Genomic DNA, 12,182 nt, shown 5'->3' with positions numbered 1-12,182 from the left:
GGCTCACCCAACTGAGTTTTTCTCTAAAATGCTGGTCAAGACCTTCGGAGAACAACAGCTTCAAATCCCCTCCAGAAATTGATCGGGCTCACCGTTATGATGCTCCTAAAACTGGTCCCATAGGTATCAGGATTGCTACGTCTGAGCGACATCAGATTAAAGACTCATTGATTCAGGGTTCGCACACATTGGAAACTGGAGTGTTACAGCCATTATATCATATATATTATATTAACACAATGTCTTGCAAAGCAGCTGGAAATTCATTCATTTTGGGCCAAAATAATCACTTCAAACTGCACAAGATTCTCTTGGGATTGGTTAATACATCACACTACTGTGTTGCCGGGTAAAGTACTGTGATTACAGTAACTTGTTACTTTGTACTGCATTATCATTACCACCAGGCTCTGGTTTTCCTCTGACTACTTTTCCTTCTCTCTATTTTACTTCCTCTGTCCATCTATCCCTCTGGGTGTCCACTGTTCAGACTAAATGAAAAAGACCCACCTGCCGTCCTACACTCCCCATCATTGTACTGCTTCCGAAATGAGCCTTTTCACTTCACCTCTCTTGCGTTGTGTGTGTGTGTGTGTGTGTGGTCGTCACATTCACATACATCCATTCACACACTGGTAACAGCTGAGTCTTCTCAGATGGTTTATAGCTGAAAGCGACTCATTTACAGCCACACATGCTTCTTTTCTCCGTCACACAAATGCACGGAGACACACACACATTCACACAGTGAAGAATGGCAGTGTTTACAGTAATGTGATGGGCATCACAGCGAGACATAAAAGGTAGGACATGATTTTATGGACAAGTCATAACTTATTTGATTTGTTATAAAATATCCAGCTGGTAATAGAATAACGGCTGGACTGTGGCTGTGCAGTAGTTGTAATGCAGAAATACAGCATGTGCTGGATGTAAGTCTGCATGTTTGCAGTTGTTTAAACAGCGAGTTAAAATGCTGACTCTAACGGTTTAGCTGAGGCATCCAAAACATATGTTGGTTTGGATGCCTGCACAGTTGCTGCAGTCTGAAAAGTCCGCTTCGTTTAAGTGCCCTTAATGTTCAGTTTTCTTTTGTTATTGATCCATATTGGCAACTCTGGTGAGCCTTGCAGTCCTGAGAGTAGAATAACATTTACATCGCCGTCTTTAACCGAGGTGCTTTTTTGTGTTACACTGCCAAACCTTTTCAACAGCCAGTGATTTGTAGCCTTTTATTGATAGCTCGCAGACAAACGCTGCAGCTTGTGTACCGATGTGTGTTTGTGTGTATGTATGTACGCACTTGCCTGTGTGTATTTGTCCTCTATTTGTGGTAATTATATTTGACCTGGCCAATTGGCACCTCTGGCTAACAGCACCACTCTGTCCTCGATCCAGCCCCTATCTCTCTATCTTACCCTGTTAGTGATTTATTTCGGCTGCAGCAATGTGCTAGCTTAGCCGCGATGTTGCATCCATCAGGGCTTTTTTTTTTTTTTTTCCCCCCTTTCACTTATGGAAGAATGGTAGTGCACACTGCCAAATAAAGGATGAAACTCCTGTCTCACTCGGAACAGTAGCACGGTGCTACACGCAGGCAACTTTGAAAGCAAGTGCACAGCTTTTGTTTTCTGGATTGGTTTACTGATTTGTCAAAACTGAAGGTGTCAGACAAGGGAAAGCGGTGTTACATCGATGTTTCAAGTGAATGATTTTTGAAGGTTTTCTTTTTTGTGCCTGTTTTTGCAACTGGTGATGAGGAGAAAAGAGCTTAAAAAGGAGTAGGAGAAGAAGGAATAGGGAAACAGAAATAACTACAAGAAGGAGGCAAAGGAGGAAACGCTGAATAAATGATGAGGATAATGTTGAGGAGGATGAAATGGAACAAATCGGGCTTTTTGTAGCGGCTCTATTCCTGCAGTAAAGCCACTGCTCACACATCTGCTTACATAAACATCACGTTTTATTACAAGAGGTACAATTTGCCCTATTGGTGACAGTTACATTTCACCCTGAGGGGCTTTGACTCCATTTGTTGTGCGCGTGTGGTTGTATGTGTGTGGTTGTGTGTGGTTAACAGTGAGCCGGCAGCAGTCATGAGGCCGAGGCAGCTCAGCCTGCCTGCAACAGGAGTCTAAAACGTAAGGAAACCACTGAGACTCTGTTGAGGAAAACTACTGACCATTAGCATCTCTACTACAGTCTGTGTGTGTGTGTCTATGGCTTCTTGTTAAAACCAATGTGTATGGCATGTTGCAGTGCAGCTTTCATTATATTTTAGCATGAGTCCCTATAGAGGGACCCCTATGTAGTGGTGTGAACTTCCCTGTTTGTCTCTGTGTGAGGGAAGCTTACAGGCCCGTCCCCTGCAATCCCAATTTACTGTCGCCTGCAGCTGCCAGCCTGTCGGCAGGATTCTAGAGCTCACTGCTGCTTACTAAGCCTGTATGACCAATCAGAGGAACACTTCACCAGCCGGGGACTGAGAGAGAAAGAGAGAGATGGTGTTCACACAGCGGATGTATTTATTACTGCTCCAGAATGCTGTTACTTTTATTACAGGCTTTGTTCTGGCTGCAGCTCGATGTAATCATTTCACTCTCGCTCTCTCTCTCTCTCTCTCTCTAAATTTCTGTCTATATTGCTAACTCACCCTCCCCTTTCTTTCAGCCTCGATTTGGGCTGGCACTATGTCTTAACCTCTAGCTCACCGCCTCTCAAATTCCCTGATGCTGAGAAAGTCAAACTACTCTGGCCCCTATTCAGGGAGAAAGATAACAAATAAAAATGAAATAAAAATAGGCGAGTGGCTTTGATGGCCAGTTATACTTCGGATCCAGCAGAAAACATGGATTTGCAAAACTCCGAGGATAATGACACCGGCATCGAACCCGGTCATCTTTTCTGTAAGCAAAGAGAAGTGTACGAAACATCCAGGTTGAGTTTTTAATTTTTAACTGGCATCGATTGTTGCTGTCGTTGGTCGAATTGACAAACGTCGCTGGCAGCAGATTCTATGAGCTGTAGCTAATAAAACATTAATTCTGTGCGTGGGATGGTGACAGACTAGAATGAAACATGTGGTTGTTGTATGGATAATGCGCAGGCTGGTGTATATTCAATGCAAGATTGTTTGTAAGCAAAAGAAATACCACCCTGTAATACAACTCCACAGAGCTTTCAAAGTCCCACAAGACTGTATTTTTCTTATCTTGTGCTCACAAGATAAATTCAACAAGTACAAAAGAGTGATAAATCTTATCCAGGGGAATAGTCCAGATGATTGCAGCATTGCGGCTTCAGTCGCTGGAACCTCCAAGTTAGTTTCATGCACATCATATTAACAATTTAAGCTGATCCTTTTAACAGTTCTGAATCAGAATCTCTGGTACCTGTAGCGGGTAGCTTGTGAAATGTAAAGTCGGCAAAAAGAGTAGGCTACACCTGTAATTTCAATGTGTCAGGTACGTTGAGTAAAAAACTGCTGCACATCTCATTTTCAGGTTGTATCTACAGGTTGTGAACACTGAGGAGGCTGCCACTCGACAGCCAATAAAAGATGATTACAGGTCTCAACTGAATCTTTGGGCTTAGGTTCTTAGAACTGTTGCTAGTTACAAATGTTGAAGGATTACCCAACGAGATCTGATAAAAGGATTCAGAAGGAAGGGCGGTATTGAGGTGCAGTGGTTCGTGCTGTCTCCTCACAACTGGAAGGTTCTAGGCTCAAACCCTGGTGCCTTTCTGTTTTGAGTGCGCATGCTCCCCCTGTATCAATCTTTGTCTCCCCCGGGTCCGACGACATGCAGTGACTCTGAATTGCCTGTAGGTGTTAATGGTCCGTAAGTTGCAGCCCTGTGATTGAAAGGTTGACCTGTCCACCTTGTACCATGTCTCTTGAGAACATGGGATAGGATAAGCCAGTGTAGAATTATACTATCTCTGTCCACATTTGCATTGTTCATCTCTGTAATATCTGTTTTTTTATCTCTTCCTCTCTCTGTTTTTTCACTTTACCATCTTCCTGCCATCTATCACCTTGCCTTCTATTATATCTATATTTTCTTGTCCTCTATCTTTTTCTCTGTCTTGAATCCTGCCTCCCCATTGTTTCTCTGTGATGATGCAGCTCCTTTTTATTCACCAGGGGCTACAATTGTACTTGGAGGACAGCAGGCAGTTTTTGGCAGACTGCCATCTCACTCACTTTAGCTGTTTTGGTTTTTTTTTTTTGGACCCAGCACCATCAGTCTCCAGCCTGGCTCCAACTGGGCCTAACTGGACGTATTAGCGCTGAGTGCTAGCAGGAGTTCTGTGTTTCTGATTCATCATGAGCAGACTTCCTAAATGGCCAGCTCAGCCCAGCGCGGTGGGGGAAAAAAAGTCCCAGGGACAGGCTGTCTTCCCCCAGAGAGAGGATGAGGAGCGAGAGGCTGTCAGCGGCGCTCTCCTGAGAGCGGCTGCAAAAAAAAAAAAAGGCATAACTCATGTGGAGAGATGGAGAGAGGCGAGCGTATGCACATATGTTTAACTGAGTCAGACCCTCCAGAAGGCCTTTGCTAACTTATTCCCAGAGTGTCAGTGCCACAGCTAATAATGGCTGATTCCAATCCATAATTTATCATATTTTCGATTATACACTGACGGCCTGCCATTAAAGGCGAGGTGAACTATTGTTTTATGTTTAGTTGTTAAAGGGCCTGTAATAAAAGGAGACACTGGTTTTTACAACGTTCGCAAACGATTCAAAATGTCAATTACAACCCTACAGAGAGAATCCGGCAGATTTATCTTCCGATGCCAATTGCCCAGACATATTGTATATAGTGGGCCACTGGGCACACACGCTGCTGAATTCAATATCAGCCAGTGCCCCGCAGACTTGTCAAAGCGATGCTCTCACACATGGTGGCACACCCACAGTGCAAAGACACGCCCTTACAGTCTACTCAAATTGACGGGAATTCAGAAAGCACACTTGAATCTACACCCTCTCCCTCTCCCTCTCTCTCTCTCTCTCTCTCTCTCTCTCTCACTCACACACACCCACACACACACACACACGCAATCTCATACAGTTCAGATGCCTCGAGTTCCAGTGTATATGCAGACTCAGCCACTTATCCCGGCTGACATCCCCATGCACTCCCTGTTACAGAAATTAGATTTTCTATTCCCATCACACAGCCCCCTCTCCACCCACAGTGCTTCTAATTGACTTTTACAGGCGTCCTGTTTTTAAAAAACACACTGTGAGCCATCAGGACAGGAAGGCATCGAGAGCATTTGGCTTATGTTTTATGGAGCTGCAGAAAGGTCAGAGTGAGAGCTAAACACCTCGGTACGCCCCCTTTTTTGGTCTCCAATAGTAAATTCTCATTTATTGAACGGCCTCTAGTGAAGGAAAGGATTGGACAAAATATTGAGACTGCAAACCCGTGTCCCAATTCCATATGACACTAGTAGAATTTACTATGTACGCTATATATGTCACAACATACTGTTTTTGCCATTCGTATACAAGAAATCAATGTCAATTTTCTTTTTTGCACTAACACAAAATGATGCAATATGTTTATCTGTAATTTAAATTACAACTTTTGAAGTCCACGGTACCGAATTACTCCTCATTAATTCTGTCATCTTTGCCATCTCCCAGTGTGAACCCACATTTATACATACTCAAAGCTTGATTAGATTTAAGCTACATGGCCAAAAGTATTTGGACAATTTGACATTACGCACCCACATGTGTAAGTGAACAGCTCATTCAGGCTTTACACATGATTTTAGACCCTGGCCGCAGGGACTTGCTCCCATTCAGCAACAAGAGAATTGGCGAGGTCCAACACTGATCTGGTGTTTGTCTAAGGTTTTGGATGGGGTTGAGGTCAGGACCCATGTGCAGGGCAGTCAAGTTCTTCCACACTAAACTGGGAAAACCATTTCTTCATGATCCTGGTTCTGTGCATGGGGGCATTGTCATGTTGAAACTAGGAAGAGTCTCCCCCTAACTGTTGCCTCTCAGTTAGAAGCACACTATTGTCTAAAATAGCATTGTATACCGTTGCATCAAGATCTGCCTTAACTGGAACTAAGGGGACTTGCCCCAACCAAGAAAAACCATGAAAAGCAACTCTAAACATAAAGCACACAATATTTTCATTGACTTTATTTTTGTAACATGTATTTGTATATCAATGCGTTCAAATACTTCTGGCCGTATAGTGCAGTCTAGTACAGATTTGGGACAACTTGCATACCTGGTGTTTTAGGTCTATGTATGTTCTTGTCAGCACACACGTGTCTGCAGCCTCGTGAATATAGTTTTCTTCCAGCATTAACCTCTATCCCCACCTGCGCTCTTATCAATCTGTCAGCATTTCTTTCCAGCTGATATATTTTTTCGGGTCTTAAGATCTTACAGCATGGACGGCTCAGTTGAGCCGTAGTCGTCTTTCTTTCATATTACGGCCAACATTTTTGTCTCAGTTAATGCAAACAGGGTGAATGCAGAACTAAATGCGTCTTTCCCTGAGGTCAGAAGCCTCCCAGCCCGCCTCGCAGCACCACTTTACTCAGAGTTCATTTGGCCTCAAATCTCTACCATCTCTCCCTTTCATATAACATTATTTATTCCATCCTTGAAATACGCACTTATTAATTGTTCCGCTTAGCTGATCTCTGTAATGCTGTGTGTCTGTGTGTGTGTGTGTGCGCGTGCATGTGAGTGTTTTAGTAATCAGAAAGCCAAATGAGACTTCTACAGCCACGACGACGATGCAAAGCCACACATCAAAGCTATCACAGATACAATATGGTCGACCTTGAGCCAAAATGGCAACACGCTCCTCCCTCTGCCCTTTCAAATGGACTATTAGGTTCACTGATCTGTGAATTTGTGGCCAACGTCATGATGATTATTGTTTCATCCGTACTGAAGATTGCATCCAGCGTCGCTGTAATAGTGCCACTTAATTAAAATGACACACAAGAAGGTTAGCAGTGAATGCATCACGCTCTTGAGGGAAGTCGTCGCCGAAGAACATGGCCTTTCTCTCCCTCTCTCTCTTTACCCCTCCTGCGCTCGCTCGCTCTTTGTCCGTGGGGTCACCTCTGATTCGCCGGCTAAGCAGTAATGTCTATTGGATCTAAGCCGATCTCGGGTTCAACATAGAGCCCCAGACCTGGCACAGAGAGCTGTATCAACACTTGGAGATTCCTCAACCTCCAAGCAAAAACACTGTGGGGCTCTTCAAATAAACCACGAAGGTCTGTGCCAGCAAAGAAAAAACACAGCAAAAAGAATCTGTCCTTTCAGCTGAATGGAGAGACTGGAGGAAGGCAAGCCGCAACGCTGTGAGGAAGGAGTTAGGAGGGAGAGGGAGGGAGGGAGGATAGATGAAGAAAGGGAGACAAAAGGGGGGTATGAAGGAGAGGAAGGAAGGGAGGCAGAAAGTGTAGGGGGCTCTTTTAGAGGAGAGAGGAGTTCTTCAGATGCCTTTTATCCTGCGTTCCTGAGGCATATAGACAAGCTCTGGCGGCTTAGCCTCATCATTAACAGCCTTAGATTTAATTAGCCGTCATTAAGCCTCTGTTTTATTGGAGGAGCTTACAAATATTTAATCACTGTTTGGGTGATGTACCGCGTATAGCATTGTTTGTGTGAGACCTGAGGGAGGAGCGTTGCACCGGAAAGTCTGATTTTTGTCATCTTCCAGAGTTATCTATAATGTACGGGTAGTAGGTCTGAGGCCAGTGTGTTTCGATATGACTTCATCACAGTGGTACCCTGGTGTTTAAACACTGGACTGTACACACTGTCTTTATTTTATTAACTTCTTTTTTTTTTTTAATGATTTCTCTGCATTCTCCTACCCAATTTCTCAGTTTTATTATTTCTATTTTTTTGTATTTCTATCTCTTCTCATCTTAAAAGAAACTTTTAAAACACTAATTCCACAGTCACTAATTTAACCATCATCTTGTGCTGGTCCCAGTCATCAGTATTCATCGCAGCGCTAGTTCTTCTACTTTTCGTTTAGAAAATTTAGCGAACTTGAAAAAAATCTACAATGTCGATTTGTTCTCCACACCCTTGAAGTACAAGACAACATCATGATCAGTCCAACACGTGTAAAAACAAAAATAAAATGTCTAAGGTGTGAAGAGCTGTATTTCATTCTTCCTGACCACCTCATAAGTATAGTATATAAATATGCCCTTACAGATAAGTATGAGTACAGTTACATACCTAACTCTTGTGTGCAGTTGTATTTGTTGTCTGCATTTGAATGTACTTTATTGCATATATTATTATTATATTACATTTTTTGCATATGAGAGGGGGACGTGGGTATTATGTTGCTCTTTAAACCTGTTTCTTTTATTTTGTTTTTTTGTTTCTTTTTAACAATCCATTTATTTATTTTAATATATTAGGATGTCTATGTTACATCTGTCCAGGGGACACAGATGTAACACAGACATTTTGTCTCACATTTACTGTAATGTTCATACTAACCTGCACGTTCTTTGTTTAACAATTAAACTACCCACTTTGCTGACACCACACTCCTCCTACTTCCTCCTCTCTCCTGTCCCCTGCAGGCTGTGTTTGGAGGCGAGGGACCCCTACTGTGGCTGGGACTTCAGGCAGCGCAGATGCACCACACTGGAGGACAGCTCCAACATGAGCCAGTGGAAGCAGAACATCACCCTTTGTCCGGTAAGAGCGATGTCACTGCGGCGTTTACCGTAAGGAAGCGGCATCAGATCTGTCTTCACGGGCCTGTAAGATTTCTTGAGGTCATCTTTCATCATAGCGGTTGGCTTCATCCATGACTAATTACTTCCCAGTGTGTGTTGTACAAGACAGGGCTGGATATGTAGAAGTAGCAGAGAAAAAAAGGGAGGTGAATTGAACTAAACTGAAATGAAATAGATTAGATAAATTAGATCAACTAGACTAAATTTGACTGAAGTGAAGTGAATTGCAGTAAATTTATTCCCCTATAATCCCATGAAATCTCTCTCTCTCTCCATTTTAGAAGGAAAAGTCCTGTCCGGCAGCCCAAGTCCTGCATGCTAAAACTACCTCTACCATATACTCAGTCACAGACACACACTCGTGGATGGTCGAACAACCCAGACTGATGTCTGCTAACCTACTATCTCTCTCTCTCGTCATGACTGATGTTTGTTTTCCAGCTGCAGAACCAGACCACCAACGGTGGCTTCGGACCCTGGGCGCCATGGCAACCCTGCAACAATGATGATGGCGTGGATGGCGTGAGCTCCTGTTTGTGTCGCTCCAGGTCTTGTGATAGCCCCGCCCCTCGATGTGGAGGCAAAAACTGCGAGGGCCCCACCATTGAAGTCTCCAACTGCTCGAGGTAGGGGAAGAAAAAGATTGATCTATTTTTACATTGATGATGATAATAAAACAATTACAACTATCATAATCACTTTATAATAATCAATGTAATCTCAATTTTAGTAATTTTAGGCATATTTTGTGCAAAGTATTAATATAATCATACTTATTGTTAATAATATTTAATATAAAAGTTAATATAAAGCTTTAAATTACTGAGGATCAGTTGTCCAATCAAAAGCCCATGGTTTTAAGAAATAATATTATAATGACTACAGTATAACACATACCATCAATGTATTATCTGTTGTATTGCTAATTGGAAAGATGCTTTCAAACATGACAAAGAAATCACTGTATTTGCTAACAAAGACTCAATGGTTGTTCCCCAGCTTGCTTGTAGAAGTATAAGGAGTAAAGACCAAGTTAGAAATGTTGGTGTTTTTAATTGACCCAGTTCTCACATCAAGGAAGTATCAGAAGCTGCCCTCTTATCGTGTACATCAAAAATCAAGAAGAAGGATTATGTCCAGACAAGAATTAGAGAAACTCTTTCATTCCTTCATCCCCAACAGGGTGAGTTATTGAAGCGGCCTCAGAAATATTAGAAAAATGCTGCACATTCAGAAATGCCAGAGTTCTATCAAGAACCAGGAGAACAGAGTACATCAAATCCTGTTCTTAAGTCTTTGCATTGGCTCCCAGATTCTAAAGTGCTGTTGCTAGTTTATAAATCACTTAGCAGCCTCTGGGCAAAATACATTTCTGAAATGCTCGAAGAATACAAACCCAATAGGTGCCCTAGATTTTTAGGAAGCTGTTACGCAGATTTATCAATTTCTCTCCATTTCTCTGCACTTTTTCTTTGTTAAATCTGATTGCTGCACTGTAAATGTACTTAAACTGTGTGTTTTATTTCATTTTATTCCACTTTAACTAATTTTAATTTTTTCTTCATTACGTTTCAACTGTTGCTCTAATGCAATTATTTGCCTCATGTTGAGCGTATAGTAAAGCGTATAATCAATAAAAAAGATGGCACACATTGAAATTATTTTGGCCCAGTACACTGGATATTGTCAAGTTGAAATTATTACAAGGCTGTGATTCAGCACATTGAGCTTGTCATTTTGCAAATGAGTCTGGTCCAGGATCAGGTGAGCTCTAACATCTTTTCTTAAACTCAGCTCTGCTGCAGTTGTAGCAATGTTCCAACTGATTTCGAAGCATCGACCTCAGACCAATATTTACGCTCTGACCGAACACGAGAAGGATAATGAACGTGAATCTAATTAGAAAATGTAGGTGACATCCAGGTTCCTCTTATGACAACTCTCACCACCTTTGTCTGCAGGGGATTTGGCCAGTCAGTGTTACAGAGAGCAAAGCCGAGACAAAGAGATTAGGCACTTTCATCCCACCGGATAGCTGTGCCAGATTTAATCCTTGGTGTCGAAATTGAATTGTGCTTTTGCAGAAAGTGGCAATTAATTCATGGAGTGCTACCCAGGAACAAAGCACTTAAGCAAATTGAATGAGTTTCCCAGTCAGAATGTGCTCGCAGTGTGTGTTCGCATTTCTGTTTCCAGAAGCTCAGAATCAGACCAATAATTACACCAAACTAAAAAGCTTTTTTTTTTTTTTCCCCTTGAGCATTAGAGAAACACCCTGTGGAAGAATAATACTAAAAGCAACGCCGAATAACTATGCAGGTTTCCACTGTTGGAATAGGTTGTTAATACTTTTCCATATGTTTGTTGCCATAGAAATGGAGGCTGGACGCCCTGGTCATCATGGGGACAGTGCAGCACAACCTGCGGCACAGGCTTCGAGCTGCGGCAGCGGTCGTGTAACAACCCTTCCCCACGTCATGGTGGCCGTGTCTGCGTGGGGCTGAGCAGGGATGAGAGGTGAGGATAACTCTTGAGACTGCAGTGACTAAAAAGGCATCTTTTTCAATCAAGTAACGATAGCATCTTATAATATCATTTCCTACTGAAAGCTACTGTGCTAATAAAGATTGCAAACATGGTGAAAATGATAAATGTGATGGTCATATTATCAATGCTATGGTGTGATGCAGTAGAGATTAGATTTATCCTGTCTTTACTCAGCCATATTACTCAGAAGTTATCCGGAAATGTTTTCAGTTCTTTTGAGGCAAGTCAAAGCAAGTCTCAAATCCAACTAGTTCAATATAAAATACATAACAGTGCCAAAATAAGCCTTTTAAGTGTTTTCTCATCTGTTGCCACTATCAGCGGGACACCAGCGCCTTCCAAAACTGTTACAAAAATTATTCAGATAACTATTTTCTGACTTGCCACTGTTTGCTATGGTTAAGGCTTCATTAGGTTTAGGTTTAGTCGGGCTCCAGTCCAAGTCTCAAGTCTACAGCTCTCACTGATACTGTATTTTTGTTAAGATGAGGTCCTCTTAGAAATCCCCCGCCTGCTCTCAAATCACTCCACAGGTTCTGCAATGAGGGGGTGTCCTGTCCTCAGCCTATCTTCTGGTCCCCATGGGGCTCCTGGACCAAGTGTAGCACTGAGTGCGGGGGAGGTGTCCACTCCAGGGTCCGCACTTGTGAGAATGGCAACAGCTGCCCAGGATGTGCGCTGGTAGGAAACATTCACACACAAATGCACAGCCAGATTACGAACAAAGACACAGAAGAACGTCTGCAGGCCTGAGGAGAATCCATCTCCCTGCCTCTGTGATAGCTTTTAGACCAAATGCATCCATTCCTTCGTAAGAGCAGACATTTGTTCAAATTAGGGCAAATTAAATTTTTATTTAAAAAAAA

At 42.5% G+C, this 12,182-nt stretch overlaps 1 protein-coding gene across 3 annotated transcripts in view; it reads left to right on the top strand.

Moving 5' to 3' along the window:
- sema5ba (sema domain, seven thrombospondin repeats (type 1 and type 1-like), transmembrane domain (TM) and short cytoplasmic domain, (semaphorin) 5Ba) overlaps positions 1-12,182 on the top strand; it is a 168,317-nt gene that overhangs the window by 135,058 nt on the left and 21,077 nt on the right. For all 3 annotated transcript variants that reach the window (XM_040149185.1, XM_040149184.1, XM_040149183.1), the window contains exons 13-16: positions 8,611-8,728; positions 9,211-9,395; positions 11,143-11,286; positions 11,850-11,997. In XM_040149185.1, coding sequence (XP_040005119.1) covers positions 8,611-8,728; positions 9,211-9,395; positions 11,143-11,286; positions 11,850-11,997 — 595 coding nt within the window. The remainder of the gene's footprint in view (positions 1-8,610; positions 8,729-9,210; positions 9,396-11,142; positions 11,287-11,849; positions 11,998-12,182) is intronic.

This window comes from Xiphias gladius, chromosome 16 (genome assembly GCF_016859285.1).
Source record: "Xiphias gladius isolate SHS-SW01 ecotype Sanya breed wild chromosome 16, ASM1685928v1, whole genome shotgun sequence".
Classification (NCBI taxonomy): domain Eukaryota; kingdom Metazoa; phylum Chordata; class Actinopteri; order Istiophoriformes; family Xiphiidae; genus Xiphias; species Xiphias gladius.
This window is presented reverse-complemented; position numbering and strand designations above follow the sequence as displayed.